This window comes from Eleutherodactylus coqui, chromosome 3 (assembly GCF_035609145.1).
Source record: "Eleutherodactylus coqui strain aEleCoq1 chromosome 3, aEleCoq1.hap1, whole genome shotgun sequence".
In the NCBI taxonomy this organism is placed as follows: domain Eukaryota; kingdom Metazoa; phylum Chordata; class Amphibia; order Anura; family Eleutherodactylidae; genus Eleutherodactylus; species Eleutherodactylus coqui.
Genome location: NC_089839.1, coordinates 153,406,811 through 153,429,048, shown reverse-complemented (window position 1 = coordinate 153,429,048; position 22,238 = coordinate 153,406,811). Strand labels below are relative to the sequence as shown.

At 43.9% G+C, this 22,238-nt stretch overlaps 1 protein-coding gene across 1 annotated transcript in view; it reads right to left on the bottom strand.

Moving 5' to 3' along the window:
- The window catches only part of DMC1 (DNA meiotic recombinase 1), a 66,632-nt gene that overhangs the window by 5,596 nt on the left and 38,798 nt on the right, over nucleotides 1-22,238 (bottom strand). Inside the window, exons 8-12 of the mRNA XM_066594578.1 lie at nucleotides 20,659-20,731; nucleotides 18,750-18,841; nucleotides 13,795-13,868; nucleotides 6,917-7,031; nucleotides 6,542-6,602 (exon numbers count right to left, since the gene is read on the bottom strand). Coding sequence (XP_066450675.1) covers nucleotides 6,542-6,602; nucleotides 6,917-7,031; nucleotides 13,795-13,868; nucleotides 18,750-18,841; nucleotides 20,659-20,731 — 415 coding nt within the window. The remainder of the gene's footprint in view (nucleotides 1-6,541; nucleotides 6,603-6,916; nucleotides 7,032-13,794; nucleotides 13,869-18,749; nucleotides 18,842-20,658; nucleotides 20,732-22,238) is intronic.

Sequence of the window (22,238 nt, the reverse complement as noted above, 5' to 3'; positions counted from 1 at the left end):
GTGCTGCTCTGGAAAAGTTTTGGAGGTGGGAATGAGAGGTTCGCGTTAAAGGTGCACTCAGTCTGATTTCATTATTGGAGCAGAGGGCGCGGGCTGAGTGGTGGTTTGAGATGTGCCTGAAGTTTTGTGAGATTGGATGTAGGGGGTTAGGGAGAGATCGGAATCGAATATAAGCCCAAAACAGTGGGCGTGCTGTCTGGGAATTATGGCGATGCCACACACTGAGATGGATATGTCAGGATGAGGTCGGTGACCCTCCACAGTACCAAGCCGAGAAGAACATGGCCCCACACCAAGAGCAGCCACTCGCACAGCTGTCCAAAAAGCCACTCCACACGTTTAGGTAGACAAAGGGGTGCTGGAGTATTTGCAGAAAAGCAAAAAAAAGACTGAGTAAACACTTTTGGGAAAATGGTAGCAAACAATCTGAGGAAATTGGATAACATGCACATTTTGCCCATCCAACAGCCATACTCACGCTGTTTAAAGTGTCCACACGGTCAAACTGCCCAGAAAAGTGCTGTGAGACATTAGACCAGGGGCAGGTTTCACTTAGAAGATGCTACAGCCGCCAACTCATGCAGCCTCACACGGATACATGCCCTATGAAACTGGACATAGCTCTCATTATCTAGAGAGATACTATGCCCAGTTTCATAGGCATAAATTACATTATATAGTCATGCACATGGCTATATCCAGAGTGCCAATATTAAAGAGCCAACCACAGCTTAGACCCAGCGGGAGGCAATCCGACCAGAGCAGTTCAAACTGCCCGCATGCAAATTTGGTTTAACGAGAACATGCAAAATGCATGACTCCTGCTGCAACCTGGCTGAAGCATTCCGTCCTGGGGTCAGACATGGTGCCCAGGTCTAATTCACTTGCTGCTATGGGTGTTGCATAAGGGTCACAAATAAAAAGTAGTTAGCCACCAGGCAGAGCTTACCCTAACCTGTGTTGGTCATCTCAGGCCTCGCTGATGTGAGAAGAAGAGGTAAAAAAAATAACAATCTTTATATATATAGCACCAACATATTCCGCAGCACTTACAAAACAGGGGGAACAAAAAACAAAACCACAGTTATATGTAGTAATCAGTTGAAGAAGACAGTAGGGCTGAGAGTCCTGCTCCAACGAGCTTACATACTACAAATAATGGGGTGATACAGAAGGTAAAGGGGCTAGAGATGTGCAAGTTATGGCGAGGTAGAGAGTGTGGGATGCTACGCACACAGACAATGATCGAATTGAGCTGTATAGCGGCAGAATCGGTGTGACTGCAGGGGGGCGGTTGATTGCGGCTAGCAGGGATTGCAATCAGTAGGACAGGGAGCATGTTATCAAGAGGGGTTTGGTTTAGGAGATATGGTATGCCTCCCTGAAGAGGTGCATTTTTAGAGCACGCCTGAAGTTTTGTGTCAGAGATTGCCTGGATAGTTTTGGGCAGTGCATTTCAGAGGATTGGTGCTGCTCTGGAGAAATCTTGGAGGCGGAAATTAGAGGTTCAAGTTAAAGGGGTTGTCTCGCGAAAGCAAGTGGGGTTAAGCACTTCTGTATGGCCATATTAATGCACTTTGTAATATACATCGTGCATTAAATATGAGCCATACAGAAGTTATTCACTTACCCACTCCCTTGCTGGCGTCCCCGTCTCCATGGCCCCGTCTAATTTCAGCGTCTAATCGCCCGATTAGACGCACTTGCGCAGAAGGGTCTTCTCCCTTCTGGTCGGTCCGGGCATGAGCGGCGTTCTGGCTCCGCCCCCTTCTACGCGTCATCGCGTAGCTCTGCCCCATCACGTGTGCCGATTCCAGCCAATCAGGAGGCTGGAATCGGCAATGGACTGCACAGAGCCCACGGTGCACCATGGGAGAAGACCCGCGGTGCATCGTGGGTGAAGATCCCGGCGGCCATCTTGGAGGAAAAGAAGGAAGAAGTTGGAAGAAGAAGGATTCGGGTAAGTAAAATTATTTTTTTTATTTCAACACATCCCTTGGGTTTGTCCTGCGCTGAACGGGGGGCCTATGCAAAAAAAAACAAAACCTGTTTCGGCGTGGGACAACCCCTTTAAAGGGGCGCTTAATCTGATTTCATTAGCGGTGCACGCGGAATGGCTGGTGGATTGAAATGAGGGATGCAATATGGGGCGGTGCAGTGCTATGGAAAGCTATGTGGATGAGGGTAGTGAGTTTGAATTGAATTCTGTGTTTGACAGGCAGCCAGTGCAGTGACTGGGAGAGGGCAGAGGCATCCGAGTAGCTGGACAGGAAGTAGAGCCAGGCTGCTGCATTCAGGATGGATTGGAGGGGGTAGAGTCTGGTGCCGGGGAAACTGATGAGCAGCGAGTTGCAGTAATCGAGCTGAGAGTGGATGAGGGAAACAGTGAGAGTTTTTAGCATGTCCACGGTGAGAAAAGGTGGATTCTTGCAATGTTCTTGAGATGCAGGTCACATGTTCGGGTGAGAGATAGGGGGTAAAGGAGAAGTTGGAGTCAAATATAACCCCAGGACAGTGGGCTTGCTGTCTGGGAGTAATGATGGTGCCACACACTGAGATCGAGAGGTCAGGATAAGGTAGATTAGAAGAGGGTGAAAACACCAGTTGGTCAGTTTTGAAGAGAGGTTCAGTTTTAGTTAGAGAGAAGACACAGTGTTAGAGTCAGCGGACAGACAGTCGGTGGCATTCTGAAGGAATGGTGCTGTGATGTCTCGGGAAGAGGTGTATAACTGGACGTCGTCAGCATAGAGATGGTACTAATAGCCAAATCTGAGTAAAGAGAGTGAGCAAGAGCTGGATGGAGTACTGAAAAGACTGGGATCGGGGCTAGTCTGGGATTGGAAGGTTATTTCTTGCCAGATGTCATCAATTTTCTTTTTGAAGTAAGCAGCCAGCTCTTCAGCATTGAGATCCGTTACTGGGGGCTGCAATTTAGGGCTGAGAAGGGAGTGAAAAGTGTTATGGGTTGACGAGCGAGATGAAGTAGACTTGTTTGGCATGGTGGAGTGCTAGGTTGTAGGTTCTGAGCATGAATTCAAAGTGGAGAAAGTCTGCAGAACTTTGTGACTTTCTCCACAGCCGTTCAGCACACCTAGAGTACCGCCGGATGAAGCGCTTTTGAGACGTGAGACAAGGTTTCTGCAGTCTGCATCAGATGGCTTGAGTCAAAAGGGGTGCTGCTTAGAGATAAGCGAGTATACTCGCTAAGGCACATTACTCGAGCGAGTAGTGCCTTAGCCGTGTATCTCCCCACTCGTCTCTAAAGATTCGTGGGGGCGCCGCGGGTGACAGGTGAGTTGCAGCGGGGAGCAGGAGGGAGTGGGAGGGAGAGAGATCTCCCCTCCGTTTCTCCCCGCTCTCCCCCGCCACTCATAGCCCCCGCCGGTCCCCGAATCTTTAGAGGCGAGCGGGGAGATGCTCGGCTAAGGCACTGCTCGCTCGAGTAATGTGCCTTAGCGAGTATACTCGCTCATCTCTAGTGCTGCTTCATCCAGGGCATGTTTGAGAACTGTATTTTAGTGAGGGGCAGCCAGGTTGGGGCAAGACAGAAGAGAGATAGGGGACAGAGAGGACTGTAGGGTCTCAGCAAAGTTTTGAGTGTAAATGGACTGAAGGTTCCTGTACGTACGGTAGGTCGGAGGTATCACAGGTCTCAGCTGAAAAGAGGATGCCGAGATCAGGAGGAAAAAAAACAGAGGGCGGGCTTTATTCCTGGGAAGCGCAGGAACCAGTGGGAGCGCAGAAAGAGGGCACCCAAAGCAGTGATTAGAGATTTCTCCAGGAAGTACCTCCTCCCTGCACGGGCACCCTGATGGGCAAAGAGAGCCCGTGAGCCTACCCCTATAAGTGTAGCCACCAATCGAATGACTAGAGTAGTAGACTGCCCCCTAAAGTCCTAGTAATATTACCCCCGACAACCTCTTCCTTTCTGGGAAACGCAGTCTGGAAGTGAAGAAAGTCTTGCTGGGGAGAAGTGAAGGAGTAGAGAGGCACCAGTAAGGGTAACTGTTTCACTGGTGTGAAAGAAAAGGAAAATTAAGCTTTGGAGCACCAGGAGGAGAACACTGAAGAGGGTCTAAACTGAGATGATGTAGTAGGCACCTTAACTGAAGAGGTGAGCGGATTCCTATCCAGTGGGTGAGAGGTTAGGAGTAAGAAGGGGGAGAATACTTACCTCATGGTGAAGTATACTTACCTTTCTATAGATTGACTCATGTATTCCAGCAGGGTGTGTTCCAGTACTCGCCTATTGTTTGTGGAGAGAGAGCTCTCGTTGGTGGCTGCACACTATAGCTGGCTGGGTTATATTGTTCCTCCTTTTCTTCTGAGGGTCAGGCATAAAAACAGGGTGGTTGGCTCAAAGCTGTTAGTTCTCCTCGGTGGGGTACCAGGGAGAGTCTAGTGCCTGTCCTGTATTCCCAAAGGCAGTCGTAGAAAAAGTACTGAAGAGTGGTAATGGAAAGGTCTGCCTCCTACAGACACCAAACTAAAACTGATTAACTTAGTGCATGAAGGAGAGGTATAGCTGGTCGGAGGAGCTAACACTTTCTGCTTAGTGTCCACCTCATAGTGGCAGTTTGTTTACTTCTTTAGCTTCTGGTTTTGCCACTTCCCAAGCAGTTTTTGATACTGGTGGTGGCGGCACATGAACAAGAACATCCAACCCAACCCCCCACCTGACGAAATAGATGACGTGCTGTTCTGAGTCATGATAGAAAGTCATGTACCCTGAATGGAACCACGCATCACTGAAAGAAGAAGAATCAGGTAGAAAATGATCATGTGACTAGGCACCTGAATGCAAGAACCATGCTTTATTAGAACAGCAAGTATATTTATCATCAGTTTGTATCAGCAAGAAGGTGAAAATGGTCTACAGTAAAAAAAAGTAAAATAAAAAAAGACCCCCAAAACATATTTGGAAAACCCCTAGGTTTTGTGCTTGTTAATGCAGTAGTGCCTGTTAATAGACACAATGGCTCAAAGGTGCTGGGATGTCTAGGAACGTAAAGGTTGTAGGAAGATTACTCACCTATTGCATACCTCACTGTTAGATGTGAAATTAGGGGTGGAACAGTGAGGAAATGGGCTAAGGTGGTTGGTTAAGGGCCAGTAGGTGGGGAGTAGTAGCAGGTTTAAAAGGCTTGTTCAGTGACAGTCATATCACCTTTTGTAATATTTCATTCCAAAACTTTTGCTATGGATACTTAAGCATTTGAAATCCTTGGTAATAAGGGGTTTAAGGTCAGAGATGTACCTAGGGATGTTGTGTATAGTTGGAGATTAAACATTAGTTGTAAATACTGGAGGTAAGACTGTTAGTTGGGACTCGAACCCAGGAACTCTTGTTTCCGGGCCACGGCTCTCTGCTGAGCCATCCAGGCTTTTGGATAAATTCCCCTGCATACCCTAGCCTTGTTCCTGTTATCTCAGTTCCTCCCTCCCTGTCCTGGCCCCGCTCTGCTTCCAATTAGGATTTTGTATAAAAGCCTGGTCCATCCCCTAGCTGCTTACAAGATTATTGTGCTCTATTTCCTTAATCAAGGTTCTTCTCCTAAACCTGCTCCTGTCCTGCAAACCGTGATTACTCCTTACTGACTTCTGGCTTCCCTCCTATGTTACCTGACCCATCTATTGTACTGCAAATCGAGACTTCCCGTTGCTGACTCCTGGCTTTGCATCTGACTACTCTCCAGACTTGCAGCTGCTACCCAGTACCAATAAGACGTTACACTGTTACTCTGATCAGCTCAAGACCTTGCAAATTTAAAAGTTAAAGCTTGGCATCTTCCTCACATATCTAAGGTGCTCCAGAAAAGGACTGAGACCTAATGCCTCTTTACATGTTTAGGGGACCCCTCTGGCGAAAACACTTTCCATTTCTAACCCTCCTCCTTTCACCTGATTGCTTGTCATACTCTGGAGGTCTCTTCTGTGTATGGGAGCCAATTCCATTCAGTGCAGCCTTCTGTCTGATATTTATCAGCCACCATTTTGACAGTGTTTTTAGTTTCACATCCGTACCATTTCTGCCTGCTAGAGGGCAGTTTTTTTTACCTTCTAATAACCTACAGGCCATAAGTATACAGTAGGAGGATGAGCTGTGATCTCTTCTATTATAATTGTGTGACAGGAGCTCTGAGATCATCATGAGTAACTGTGACAGGAGAATTCGTGTCCCCCTCTATACAGTTTCTGTGGTAGGATTCATGCAACAGCATAACAAAGATTGTGAAATTGAATAGAAGCTCAGTACATAAACCCAAGTACATCTGAGCTGGTCAGAATTTAGATAACATGACCACCTGAGGAAAAAGAGGCTATGAGCTTTAGCCAGAAAGGAATAACTAACCAAGACAATACCTGCCCACTTCTATATACTGGGGATATAGCTACATAATGAATGGAAGACAAAAAAAATTACTGGAGTGGCCCTTTCACATCCATCATTGATGCTTTTAGTTTTGCCGTTACATTCAAAATTCTGAGAGTTAGAATAAAATTTATGATTTCTATTATTTGGAATTAGTTTTTAACTTACGTCATTGTAGCTCCTGGATCAGCAGTCATTTGATTAGTAATAAAAACAGCAACATTGTACTCTAAAGAAATAAGAAGGTATATTAGAAGAACTGATTCATTCAGGTAAAATCCTAGATGTAGACTGGCTTAGGTTTCATATACACAGTCTATATAAAGGTGCATTAGAGGCCATACGGATCCCTAGTACAAAGTGTGCTGCAGAAAAGACTATGTTCCATACTAAACAGCCATAATTGCAGTGTGCATAAGGCCTTGCTCAAGATTTCTGTGCATAAAAACACAGTTTGGCATGGTGCTAGCTGAAGTGATTTATCTGGTTTAAAATAACAAAATAGTAAAATATCAGTAATTGTTTAGCAAACTGAATTCTCACCTTCCGAAATTTTCTGAAGCCTGGACAACATCTGAGCAAGTTTCTGCTGTCTTTCAGCCAACTCTCCACGTCCACTAAAATCCACTCGGAAGAGAGCCATTACAGAATCAATAATCTAATAAGATTAAAAAATAATCAAAGACTTAACAATCTTTCCAACATTTATACTAGTATAGTAGTGCCTCAGCTTGCGAGCTTCTTGATTTGCAAGCAGGCAATCTCCCGAACCTTTGCACTGATTTAAGAGTTACGAGCCTGCTTGCAAGTCAAGAAGCTCGCAAGCTGAGGCTCGGGGGGAGGGTCTAAAACCCACCTACCGCTGGGCTTTCCGGTTCTCGCAAAATGCTCTGTTGGCGTGGAGGAGGACGCGGTGGCAAGGTGAGCATGCGGCGGCGGCGAGGAGGAGGAAGCAGGGGCAGGAGGGGAAGGGAAAAAAAGCAGCAGGAGGAGGAGGAAGAAGAAGCAGGAGCAGCAGCAGGAGGGGAAAGAAGAAGCAGGAGCAGCAGCAGGAGGGGAAAGAAGAAGCAGGAGCAGCAGCAGGAGGAGGGGAAAGAAGAAGCAGGAGCAGCAGCAGGAGGAGGAAGAAGAAGCAGGAGCAGCAGCAGGAGGAGGAAGAAGAAGCAGGAGCAGCAGCAGGAGGAGGAAGAAGAAGCAGGAGCAGCAGCAGGAGGAGGAAGAAGAAGCAGGAGCAGCAGCAGGAGGAGGAAGAAGAAGCAGGAGCAGCAGCAGGAGGAGGAAGAAGAAGCAGGAGCAGCAGCAGGAGGAGGAAGAAGAAGCAGGAGCAGCAGCAGGAGGAGGAAGAAGAAGCAGGAGCAGCAGCAGGAGGAGGAAAAAGAAGCAGGAGCAGCAGCAGGAGGAGGAAAAAGAAGCAGGAGCAGCAGCAGGAGGAGGAAGAAGAAGCAGGAGCAGCAGCAGGAGGAGGAAGAAGAAGCAGGAGCAGCAGCAGGAGGAGGAAGAAGAAGCAGGAGCAGCAGCAGAAGGAGGAAGAAGAAGCAGGAGCAGCAGCAGAAGGAGGAAGAAGAAGCAGGAGCAGCAGCAGAAGGAGGAAGAAGAAGCAGGAGCAGCAGCAGAAGGAGGAAGAAGAAGCAGGAGCAGCAGCAGAAGGAGGAAGAAGAAGCAGGAGCAGCAGCAGAAGGAGGAAGAAGCAGGAGCAGCAGCAGAAGGAGGAAGAAGCAGGAGCAGCAGCAGAAGGAGGAAGAAGCAGGAGCAGCAGCAGAAGGAGGAAGAAGCAGGAGCAGCAGCAGAAGGAGGAAGAAGCAAGAGCAGCAGAAGGAGGAAGAAGCAAGAGCAGCAGGAGGACGAAGCAGGAGGAGGACGAAGTAGGAGCAGCAGGAGGAGGAGAAAGAAGCAAGAGCAGCAGGAGGAGGATGAAGCAGGAGTAGCATGAGGAGGAAGAAGCAGGAGCAGTAGGAGGAGGAAGAAGCAGGAGGAGAATGAGGAGGCAGCAGCAGCAGGACGAGCCGCAGCAGCAGCAAGACAACGACGAGAACAAGAACGCAGCAGGAACAGCAGCAGCAGGACAAGAACAAAGACACAGCAGCAGGAGCAGCAGGAGGAGAACGAGGATGCAGCAGCCTGCGCGAGGACCGGAACGCCGGCGGTAGGTAAGTTGGGTTTTTTTTACATGTAGTGTAGTTAGGGCTTATTTTTTGGTGGTCCAGAATGGATTAATGGCGTTTTAGTTTCATTTCAATGGGGAAAATTGATTTGAGATAAGAGTGTTTTGGGTTAAGAGCTCCATTACGGAATTAATTAAACTCTTAAGCCAAGGCACCACTGTTTATTTCTTTGGTATGTGTTCTTCATGTGATTAAAAAATTGTTTTCTCAAAACTAGCCTGTTTTGCACACAGTTGCAATAGAGATGTCATAGAGGTCCATGTGGCCTCTACTTCCCTTGTAATTTTTATGAATGCATGTAAAATTATCTTCTCATAGCATTCCATACGAATTTTACAGACAAATATTGCATGCTCTATTGAACCATCCATGTATGGAGGTATTCTCCCCTTGAAAACTTGCTTCCAAGGAAGAATATCCCTGCACACGTGGAGTCTGACAGAGCCTGTATGGTAGTACAATGAGACTGTATTGCCCTGCAGGGTATGCATAGAGGCCATGTGCATGAGCCCTAAAGGTATGTTCACATGGGCCAAAATGCTGTAAAAGTCTACATTATTTACAGCATAAACCATGTAGATGAGATTTAACTAATCTGACGACATGGTGTGGAAACAGTCTGTGTGGAAATGTGCTACAGAAAATACGCTACGTGTGAACGTAGCCTAGGAAGTTTGCCTCTTCCTGAATTAGTCTTTAGTCTTCAGTTTATTGCTACTAGGTATTTAAAATTCTGCTTGCATATCGCTCTAATATCAGTCCAGTAGCCTTTGTCTCATCAAGGTGTAATGATTTAGCCCATCAATTAGTCCTGTGTAGAACATCTATGAGAATGCACTGTTTACATCTATCACTGCGAAGAAGCATAACCTAGAGATCAGCAATCATGCCATGCTCATGGCAACAAGAAAATATGGATCCATATGATTAAAACTAGCCGCCCAATGTTGTGAAGGTCCTCTTCATGCCACCAAAACCACTCAAGAATTTAGAGGCCGGATCAATACCGTCAACTCTTTCTCATATTCCCAAACTATTTTTGCATTGTGGCAGGGCACGTTATCCAGCTGAAAGAAGCCACTGCAAATGGGAATTACTGTTGCCATGAAGGGTTGTGCTTGGTCTGCAGTAATGTTTAGGTAGGTGGTATGTGTCAAAGTAACATCTATTTGAATGCTAGGTCCCAAGATTTCCCAGTAGAACATTGCCCAAAACATCACACTGCCTGTGCTGGCTTGCCTTCTTCTTGCATCCTGGTGGCATTTCTCATCAAGGTTACAGCCAAAGTAGACATAACTGCAAATTGCATAACTAAATGCAATACATCAAACCAGAACACATTCCTCCATTGTTCCATGTTTCAGTTCTGATGTTCACACATTCATTCTAGGCACTTTTGACAGTGGTCAGGGATCAGAATGGATGCTCTCATCTCTGCAGCCCCATAAACTGCAAATTGTGATGCCCTGTGTGTCCTCTAACCATTCTTTCTAGGCAGCAAAAAGACAACCCTGTTTATATGTCCTATTAGGGCATATGGACATCATAATCCTGCTCATCCCCCATAAATTAAAGAGCTGATTGCATGATTAGTATGGTAATTTACGTTCTTTCTTTGATGGTACTTTGCACTCCAGAGCACAGTGCATCAGCTATAGGCTTCTTTCCCACGAGCGCTAATCAGACGGCCGTTTTCATGACCGATATGTGCTGTGATCTGATGCATTGGATTTCATTGGGCATATTTGTGAGACGTAAAAACGCCCGGCCAAGCCAATATAGCGCCGGGCATTTTTACATGAGATCCAAAACATAGTCCTGGAACTATGTTTTGGGCCGGAATTCGTCGGCCGCTGCATTGGCTCCTATGGGAGCCCATGGCAGCGGACGTAGGTGGGAGGAAGTTTAGCAGCGTGGCTACTAAACTCCCTCCCTCTGTTCTCCTCCCCTTCCCTGTGCAGGCTCACCTCTCTTTCTCCCCGCTCATTTTGTGCATCAATGGGAGGAGGCGGGGGTGGACCGGTGCTTATCTCCTCCCCCTCCCATTGCACAGAACGAGCGGGGAGGAAGAGAGGTGAGCCTGCGATGGGGAGGGAGGAAATGAGAGATGGCCTGGTGAGGTCGGCGCATTTGCGCCGGCCTCACCAGGACATATGAACGGGCACACAAACGTTTGATTTGTGCACCTGTTTACCAGTTTTTTAGCCCCTAATGTAGTGTATATCGGCTGGCCGTGAAAACGTCCGGTCGATATGCACTCATGTGAAAGAAGCCTCAAGCTGTATTGAGGTTGTCACACTGACATCTCGGTCCTGTACTGCGGCAACTAACTGAAATAATGCCCTATCTGTAAAACCCCTGACCCCAGTCCTCATAGTGCGTGCTGTTTCTCCGAATGTTGAAGTCTTTTCTTTTGTCATCAAGAGGCTAGAGAGAACCTGTGATGTCACTGATCACGTCATAGGCATTCTGCCTAGGACAATACACAGAAGATACATTACCCTCTATATATATTTCTGTATAAGGTACAAATGGTGGTAACAGTGCTCTAATAGGCTGCCTCCATTTTATCACTATTATCAGTGATTTGTATATGGAGGCAACAGAGATCATTTATTACCTGAAATCCAACAATGTAAAAGTAAGACATCCTGCTACAGAAACATTTTCCATGGGTATCAGGTGCTTAAGCATATACTTCATACCACACAGAATGTATGCTACCCCAGACATACAAAAGGAATCCTTGCCCTCCAGTTTTAATCTGTGCCATCCTGGACCTATGTGCTATCAGGCCTTAAGTTTAATAACAAAAAAAAAAGTCTATACTTGCATTATTGCAAGGAGAAAAGCAAAGTCCTACATCTGGGGAAAAAAAAATGGAAAAAAACACATACAGAATGGGAGGAATTGGGCTGAGCAGCAGCACATGTGAAAAAGACTTGGGTATACTAATAGACCATAGACTGAACATGAGTCTACAATGTGATGCAGCAGCCAAAAAGGCAAACACAATTCTGGGATGTATTAATAGAAGCATAATTATCCCCCTCTACTCTTCCTTAGTTAGACCTCATCTGGAATACTGTGTCCAGTTCTGGGCACCCCACTTTAAAAAAGACATAGACAAACTGGAGCAAGCTCAGAGAAGAGTTACCAAGATGATGAGTGGTCTGCAAATCCTGTCCTATGAGGAACGGTTGGAGGATCTGGAAATGTTTAGCTTGCAAAAAAGAAAGCTGAGAGGAGACTTAATAGCTGTCTACAAATATCTGAAGGGCTGTCACAGTGCAGAGGGATCAGCCCTATTCTCATCTGCACAAGGAAAGACTAGAAGCAATGGGATGAAACTGAAAGGGGGGAGACACAAATTAAATATTAGAAAAAACTTTTAGACAGTAAGGGTGATCAGTGAGTAGAACAGGTTGCCATAGGAGGTGGTGAGTTCTCCTTGGAGGTCCCTTCCAACTCTACCATTCTATGATTCTATTATAACCTATGTGTTATGCCTGCATGTAAAGTTAAAGAACACATTATCAGAGGGGAACAATGCTTGGTATGGATTCAAACAACTACCTTAGTACAGAATATTGAAAAAAATGATAAATGTCACTTTTCTCTCGTGTCTCTCTATATTTCTTTAATTAAAAGGGACAATATCAACAAATTGTTTAATAATTAAAACTAGATAGCGAAATATACTACATCTTTTCTAATCTGTTTTAATTTTCTGATTGTGGAATTTTTTATTAAATGACTATGGGGTGGCCATCTTGCCTGAGCTGCATTTAACAGCATTTAGAGATGCTTCACAGCAGGTTTTATGGGCCATTCACACAATGGACAGGAGCTGACCCATTGACTTTGTTATGGGAAAAACTCATATCCCTCTGACATCACTGTCTGTTCCTAATTTATGCTGCATAAAGCTCATTGCTCACCATGCAGTTTAAACAGCCGCTGTTCAGTAGTGAACGGCCACTGTATTATGTGAATGGAGGGGGGCGGGGGAGCGAGAGGAGAGAAATCTCCTGCACTGCCCCACCCCCCTGCTGGCCACTTCGTGAACCAGCCTGCTCTGCTAGCTCCTGTGCAGGAGCATGGGAGCAAGGAAACACAAGGACGAGTGTCGGGCATCGTTTGCCCGAAATTCGTCATGTGTAAATGGGGCTTAAGAAACAAAACTTATACTGTGTTCATTATCCTAAAAATGTGAAGGTGAGGGCCCCAGAGTGCTCTCTTATCAGAATGTAGCACTGCTTGTGAGAAAGGCCTGTGGGAGGTAAATACAAGAATCTAATACAGTCTAGTGTATAATATGAACAAGTTAACCAGTTAGCTGCTGCTATTTACTACGAAGGAACACATATATTATTAGGCTATACATAGCGTATTAGCCTAAGCTGATTTGAGAAACAATCATAGAAATTACATAGCTATATATGTGCATATAATAGAATGCATATATTATTACTATAACAACTTGTAGGGTAGACTGTTCTAGGCACTCTGTGATATGTGCTGAAGTCATTTTGCAGGGATTGGGTATAGATACTCAAAGTTAGGGCTTAAATACACAGGCATGTTTTTGTCCCGTTATGCAGCCGTGAAAATCACGGCCGCATAACGGGACGAAACTTAACCATTGATTTCAATGGTTTCTTTTTCAGTGTTGGGATTGTCATGCGTTAATACTACGCACAAGAAAAGATACGACTTATATGTTTGCCAACTTTTTTATTAACACAAAAATGTGATTTATATAATAGATTATTTTCTGATCACACATTCCTTTTAAGATCTACAAATGAAAGATCTCAGCTTTAATTATACTTACAAAAAATGTTCTAGTAGACTAGAAATTAAAAAACACTCACGTTTAAAATGCAGCATTGTAAAAGGTGAAATTTTATTTTGGTGTGTCAAGGCCATAAAAGGGTTAAATCAATTCCAGAGATTTCAGCCCTATCCTATTTTGAGCGCAGGTGTGCAAGGCCCCATTGAAATCAATGGGAGTCTTCTACCGTGATTACTGTGGTGTTTAAAACGCCACGGCAATCACAGTAAAAGGTGCATGTGTGAGAGTAGCTTTCGTTTCAGGTAAACTGTCTAAAGCCTGTCAATCACTCACCTGGGGCGGGGGAAGTGCCCTTCTCATGAATACATCACACTCACAGCATCATAAAGGAGCCCCTAATACACCTGTGTGAAACCATTCTAAAGCAAATCGCTAGATACAAAGTGAAACTTAATGTTTACCAAAAGCTTAAAAACTCCAGCTTCTTCATGAAATTTAGCTGCTACATAATCCAACAGCTCTGTCTGATGTTCACCTGTGGAAAAAACAATGGTATTAAAAAAATAGAAACTATTGCCTAGCAATTTTACTTCTTTTGTTGCACCATAGTGTACATTGAATATCACTGTACACTACAATACTATCTCTAGAACCTTTCTGGTTCTATAAAACAAAGATGCTAAATGGTCCAACCATGACTCAATTCAAGTTTCTTTTTTACCCTAGTATAGTATCCTGTTTTTCTTGGCAGGTCAGAAAGACTTAGGTTATTTTAACTACCATCAGTTCTGGTAGGTTTGATAGGAAGAATAGTACAGCATTAAAGGGGTTTTCCAATTGTACACTCCTGATGTCCTATCCTCAGGATAATTCAGCAACATTGGTGGGGGTCTATTGCCTCAGATTATTTCTGTAGGAAGCAAACAGCTCCATTTTTACTGCAGTGGCCAGGCTTGGAATTGCAAGCAATTTTCCCATTCATTTCAGTGGGAACTTTACAAAACCAAGTCTAGCCACTACAGTAAAAACAATGCTGTGCGCTTCCTGCAGAATTCAGTTCAGTATACAAGTGCACGAGCCTGGTGAACAGCTGATCAGCAGGGATCCAGGGGAACAGACCCCCACAAACCTACTATTAATGAATTATACCGAGGATCGTCCATTAATAGTTTACAACCAGAAGACACCTTTTAATATTGTTCTACCTCTCTCCTGCCTTCCCCCATCCCATTCCTCTGATTGTTAGGTTATATGGAATTACCTACAATCAGGGATGATGGGAGAGAACAGTGAATGTATGAATATTAATTAGCGGCACCAATCTCTCCTTGGCCCGTAATGTACACTTTCAAATGTAAGTTTTCCAAAACTGTTCAACCAATCAGTATAAGCAATAAACAGCTAAATTCAGCATGTTTATCACTATGCTGTTATGCATGCAGCCATGATCAATTAGCTAACCATGTGCATTTGACTAGTAACACCTAGCTGCTAAATACTCGCTTAATTATTGTGGAAGTCAAGAAATCAAAACATACAATGGAGTTATATGACACCCACTTAAGAATTAATATCTTTAATTACAAAATGTAGAAATTATTTTTGAAAAAACCCCCCATGAAAATGCAGAAGAGTAAGGGAGAGCGCTAGGACAGTGTTACGTCCACTTCTTACATGAACTCGGGAACTCAAATGGAACTTGGAAACAGTGAACAGGACTCACGGACAGGCATAACACTAAGACTGACAAACACCCAAAACACTGACCTGGCATACCTGCACGAATACACAGATGTAATTCCTACAGTATGTACGAGGTATTAGTTCGTATTTTGGCCAAGATATTTAAGATTGCTTCAAGGGCCTCATTGTCTCGCGGCTCCCTACTCTCACAAGACAACTTACCCCATGAAACCTGCCTGTAAGCAGGGCGATCGTCCCGATAGGGACGGCCTCATGCTGGAACCTGAGGACCAAACTTGCCCTAGATGGCAAACTACCCAAGCAGAACAGAAGACCGTTCATACCAACGAAGCAAGGAATGCATACAAAAGAGGACAGGATTGTTCACACCACATGTCTGGCACCCAGCACACACACAGAACACATCACAGCTTACACCCAACAATCAACAAACACAAAAGCAAACACAAGAGGGAATGAGTAAACCAGCCTCCTCTAGCCAGAGGAGCTAATATTTATGTGCAGCAGACCAGTGGGGATTGGCTGACTGGTGAAACTCCACACCCAGACAGCAGAATTAACCCACACCTGAGAAGGTATGTGTAAGGTATGGCGCAGCTACCTTGGTCCCACGTGGTTTTGAAACACTGCTGTGTAGTTTGTAAGTGGAAGGGTTAAATGATTTTCAGCATCTAGTAAAGCAGAGTGCTGAAGGAGGCTTTGAAGCAAGTGGACAAGCAGACTTTAAAAAGCCTGTCACAACTCCACAGAGGGCCTGTAATGTACAGCCTTGCTAAACCAGAGAAGGATCTATTTACAATACAAGATAAGGACAGGAACAGCCTTCACAACCCAGTGATTTCTCCTCCCCACATTGGAACTGGCCACCACCAGACCTGCTATATTTTTGGAGCCAATTTTATCAAAGGAACTTCACTCAAACATGTAATTTGGAAACTTTTAAATAATTAGTGAACCTGGCCCTTGTTAACACAAAACCATATCTCTTAAGACATAATTGTGGGCAATTAGCATTGGGGAACAACGCCCATGAACGTTGGTGGTGGCAGCGATATTGAGCACAGGGCTAGGTGGAGTGCTGTAGAATTGTGGCCGGAGGTGATGGTTGCTTGTCCGGTTAACATTCAGAGTCCCAGAAAGTTGGGTACCAATCACTCCACAATCTGAACCTCCCCTTGCCTACGTGACAGTGTGCTCCTGGAAACCCATAGAACAACAGGCCCCAACAGCACAAAGTAACAGACAGCTGATAAATGAGAACTACCCATCGGACAGTCCAATGCTAGTTTAACCCCTTAGTGACCAAACCTGTTTGCACGTTAATGACCAAGCCAAATTGTACTTCATTTGGGTGGTAAAAATAAATCGATAGAATTTGTGTTTATTTATTAAAAAAATGTCAAAATTGGGAAAACTTAGAATTATTTCTTTTTTACATTTTCAACTGTAATATCTCAAATATGTGCAAACATACTGTACAAATTTTTGATAAGATATATATTTCCACCTGTTTACTTAATTCTGGACGCACATTGGAAAAACGTTAGTTTATTTATTTTTTTAACTATTTAGGAGAAGTACAAATTTAACATTACTTATCAACATATTGAGGCACATTTTGTTTTCCTACACCAAGTCAAGATTGCAAAGGCTCATAGGAGGGAGAGGGGGAGAGGGGGAGGGTGAGGGGAGGGGGAGACGAACCTAGAATTAAAAAAAAAAAGCTCGGGACCCAGGGTCCCACATACAAAAATGCTCGAGTCTCCCATTGTTGTCAATGGGGTTCGTTACTCGAGTAGAGCTTTCGAAATTTTACAAAAAAACTCAACTCGAATAACGCGGACACGAGCATTTGGGTGCTCGCTCATCTCTAGTCACCATGGCTGTGTGCGCTTTCATGAGATTCAACACAGTGATTAACCCTACTCTTACACCCATTCTCTAATCATTAAAAAAAACCAAAAAAAAAAAACCGAACATGACATCTGCTGCAAAATTTGCACATAAGTGACACATGCAGTGAGTTTTTTTGGTGCAGTTTTTATTAGGAATCTTTCACATGGGTGTAATTGTTACGCAACATGCAGTCGTGCAGAAAATGTTATTTTTTATTGTAGATTTTGAATTGATATCTCATGCAAATGTACTTGATGCAGAACTTCGTCACCTTATGTTCATTTTTAACCTCTTATTGCAATAACAAATTGTAACCTTAAGGGGCAGACGGCTTCACACAGGCACTAAAATCGCGCAAGATTTGTGCGTTGCGAGATGCACAAATATGAACCCCATTCTTTTAAATAGAACAATGTTTCCCTGCATGGCACAGCGACGCGATGCTATGCGAGAAACAAATCATAGCATGTTCCATCATGCTGTGTGCTCTCACATCGTAACACATGCAAAGAACACTCGATGCGGGATCTCCCATTGAAAACAACGGGAGACCTCCACGATCCACTGGATCCACACGATCCACAGGAATGCCCTGCATGCTCGGGGCTTTTACATGGTGGAGAGCGTGATATGGGGGAAGGATTCACGGCCCCATGTCGCATTCGCCTATGTAAAGTTAGCCTACATCGTATTCCCTTTAGTATTCCAGAAGTCATATCTTTTTTTTTTATTTTTTCATCAATGTAGCTGCAGGACATCTTGTATTTTGCGACAGGAGTTCTAATTTTTATAGGAACCAATTTTGGGCACATAAAATGTAGCCTTTTATTGTTATTTTTTTAGCAGGGGCAATAGAAAAAAAACTATATGACCACTCTTTTTTTTTGCTGTATTTTTATGGTATTCACGATGTGGTATAATTATCCTACGAGTCATTACGATTATGACAACACCAAATTTAAAGAGGTTTTATTCTGTTTTACCAATTTTGAGCAATACAGATATTTAAAAAAAAACAAACACAAAAATACTTTGTGTGGCGTCACTTTCCAGGATCAAAGTATTTTTATTTTTCAGTCGACAGAACTGTATCAGGCCTGCTTTTTGTAGGACAACTTGTAGATTTTATTGGTACCATTTTGAATTATATACGATTCGATTTATTAAAACTTTTTTCTTTATTCCGGTCTAGGTTCTTTTTTGTCCCTTTATTTTATTTTTTTCAATATTTAAAGCCTTGTGCAGGGGAAAAAAAGTTTTACATTTTTTTCTGTAAAAACATTTAGATTACATGGCCAGCAATGACTGCAGCATCTGCGGGGTGTAGAGGGTGCAAGTCCTCATCATTTTACTCCTTTTCTTGGAAAAACCCTATATGTGACAATCATAGTAAATATGCACCTCTAACACCGGTGTGAACAAAGCCTAAGACCTCATGTCCACTTGAAAAATACAATCCGTGCAGAATCTGCCGTGGATTTGATTTAAATGGTATTTTTTTTGCATGCGGATATCCGCACACATTGCTATCAATGCGATAGAAATGTTGCCGATCCGCGCGGAATCCGCGGCAGAATGGAGCATGCTGCGTTTTTTCTCCCGCGCGTTAAAAACGCAATTCTTTTTAAATGATTCCCTATGGGCAAGAACCGCTGCGGAATCCGCAATTCCACTTAGCTAGTGGACATGAGGCCTTAGACATCTTATAACAGTAACACTTTTTCACACTTTTTTACTTATCGTATTGATGGACTCGGACACACGTGTGTTTACATCCTAACTGGAATTGCGTTTTAATACAGTAAAATTCTCTTACTTGTATAAGCTCGGGCATATAACACATTGTCCAGCATTGCGTCATGATCCACTCCAAATCGATCAGCTATGTCTCGAAGACGATCTGGGCGGCTGAACACATTGTTAAGGAACAAGCATCTCTAAAAGATTATTATTCTTATCATACCAAATAGCGATTTCAGCCATAGGCTGGTGTCACACAGTCTCTTTTACAAAAACACTAATTTTAGTAATTTTGCTGTAGGCTTTTACAGGGATTATCCGGGACTTTGAAGTACTTATGACCTGTACTCAGGATAGGTAATCAATAGTTGATCAGTGAAGTCCAATGCTCGGGATCCCCACTGATCTGCTAATCGCCGCGTCTTTTGTCAGTGCGGACATTGCTGGAAGCAGATAGCACTGTCAGCATTGCAGTGGTCTGGGTTGGTACTGCAGATATAGCACGTATTGCATTCAAGTGAAGCTGTGCCTGCATTCAAACCGCGCTGCTGCAATATGGACAGCACTATCTGCTTCCAGTGCTGTCCATACTGACAGTGAGCCCAGCAATCACCTGGTCAGCAGGGATCCCAAGCGTCCGACCCCAGACAATCCCTAATATATTCGCTTCAGTTTGAGATCCTTTTTTTTATTTGTGAAGAGAGAAAATGATCTATTGAAAACGGATAAAATAATGCGGGTGTGATCACAGCCTTACCTACCTTTTTATATAGACCTAAACAATTTTTCTGGCAAATTTTTACTATATATATTAAAAAGGTTTCCAAATGTAAAAATAGTAATAAAATATAAAAGAGAATGATTCAAGATATTGAATGGGTTTACAAATCTGCATTTATGCTAAACAGCTGTGTGATCCTATCAGGGGTTAGTTGTTAAAAAACTGCAAAAGTTATCCTAAAGGTTTTCACTTGCAATGGTGCTGTGATGCATTTGTGATATGTGCAAAATTTACAAAAATGTTGCATGGAGGTCTATGAATTTGAGGCGTGTACTGCTACTATTTCTACTGTGTGTATCACTGGTCTGACCTCGCACAAACAATCATCCAGTTTTATTAATGGAGACCTCCCGCTGCGGAATTCCACGGTGAAATAGAACATGCCGCAATTTTTTTACCGCAGCAGAATTCCACATGTGAGCATTGGCAGCAAGAAAGCTATTAGGCCCCCTGTCCACGGGCGTAATTTCACCGGCGGTAAATCTTCGGCGAATCATGCCGTCTGAAGCTTTCCATAGCGTTGCTATGGAAAGCGCCGTCCCCATGTCCACGAGCAGAGAATCATTGCGATTCTCTGCTCGCGGTCGACAATTCACAGCATGCTGCGAATTCCTGTGATTCCCCGCGGTCAGCGTGTCTGTCAGATAGGCTGACCGCGGAGATTCGTCTGCCAGCTCCTGCTCTCGGGCGGCGGCTCCCGTGGACAGGGAGCCTTAGGCCCAATAAAATCTAATAGCTGCGGATTTACGCTGCGGGAAATGCAGCAGAAATCTGTCCGTGGGTATTAGCCCTAAATCGCAAAATTAATTTAATAAAAATCTCATATCTACATAACTCTTCCTATGGGTTGCACCACCTTCATAAAACACAACCATTATGGCATTTATCAATTTCATGAATACCTGGAAAGAAATGTATTTGGAAACAATTACCTGAGTAAACACAAAGCCATTTGAGAAATAAACCCACCTTTTTGCAAACCTCCACCCCGCCCCCCCCCCCCCCCCCAAAAAAAAAGTGGTTCTAACAAAAAGTGTCATTATAGTAACCACTCGGATTACGGCCCTCATTTTGCCTGAGCAGGTTTGATAATGAAAGAAGGAGTATAAGTGATTTTGTTTTAATGCATGAGGCCCCATATATAACACTACTACATATAATTTATAAACTATACAAAAATAATTTTCACTGCTACAAAGGATTCAATGTGTTCTCGGTGTCCACAAATATGACCTTCCCTCCAGAGTATCCATTGTGTCCAGAAAGCTGGGCAGTCACTAAGGGTATCAAAGAATATATTAGTACATTACAGAATGCTTAGTGGTAAGTTTGTTTCACATAATATATGTCTGCTATATTAGTTAAACAAGCCACAGTTTCTCTCATGAGCAGGGGTCAGAAACGCTCTTTTCTCCTTAGGGAGAGCAACTATAAACTAAGTGAGGAGACTCAAATGGCCACGCACGCTCTTCTGGGTAATATGCAAATAAGGGAGATGGAATAAATCCTCCACAGTGCCACCTAGGAATGCTGCCTTTCAATAGGTGGCACTGTGGAGGATTTATTCCATCTCCCTTATTCTCATGAGCAGCTAATACGTACATTTATGGCATAGCAATGGCAGCAGCCCTGGAGCTGAACCCACACCATTGCTAGTGGGTGTTGGATGCATATTACAGCTGAAACACACATATGGCCAAAACATGTCCCCATATCTCTGCACATCTGACAAGTCTACTGAGTTTTTCCTGTCTCCTCTGATCCCAGAAGAGACACTTATTAATGTTTATACTCTGGATGTGAGGAGCATGTCTGTTTACTTTGCTATGTAGATTAGCTGCACTGCCTGTGTGCAGCTCCTACCCCTGGGTCAAGAAAGGAATCCTTTCTCCTTAAGGAGAGCACCTAGAAGGTGAGACTTGTGAGGCCATCCATGCTCCTCTGGGAAATATGCAAATAAAAATATGGAACCATACCTCTGCAGCACCACCTACTGGAAGGCAGTATTCCTGCAAGCCATTGTAATTCTTTTTAGACAAGTCTTGTAAGGGCTATTTCACATTTCCGATCGTGATTTTGCAGTGAGAAAAACCATCACTGTCGCTTCAAATTTTCTTGCGCAATTTTGCAGTGATTTTTTAGCGTGAAAGTCAATAGGACTTTCTAATGCAAAAATCGCATCGCAAGTTCATGATTTGCAATGCAATAAAAAGGAGGCTCCATAGGGAAACATGGGAGATAAAAAAAAGCATAAAGCAAAACGCAGAAAGATAGGGCATGCCCCAAATTTTTTTCACCCCACATTGCATGAGTGAAAACATCGTAAATGTAAAGGAAACAATTGAAAATCATTGGTTTCATAATTCTGCGTTTCACTCACTTTTGCATCGCTCAAAAAACATGCGATTTTCTCGCAAGTGTGCAGGTACCCTAACAATGACTGGGAATTGTAAGCCAAAGCCAGAAACAATACATATATAGCTGTTTCGGGGTGTTTGCCCCTTATCAGTGTGCTGTAGGTTTCTGGCTTGGTTAGTGAGAGGCCTAAAGATGTGGGTCAGGAAGGGTATCGTTTCTCCTTAAGGAGAGCACCTAGAAGGCTTACAATTCCCAGTCATTGTTACAAGACTTGTCTAAAAACCCTAACATTAACTTGCATAGGTGGAGAGGTATCGTTCGAGCTCACCATTTGCATATTTCCCAGAGGAGAATGGCCTTATACGGCTTCATTTAGACAGGACAAATGTCGGGCAAACGATGCCCAATACTCTTCCCCCCCACATA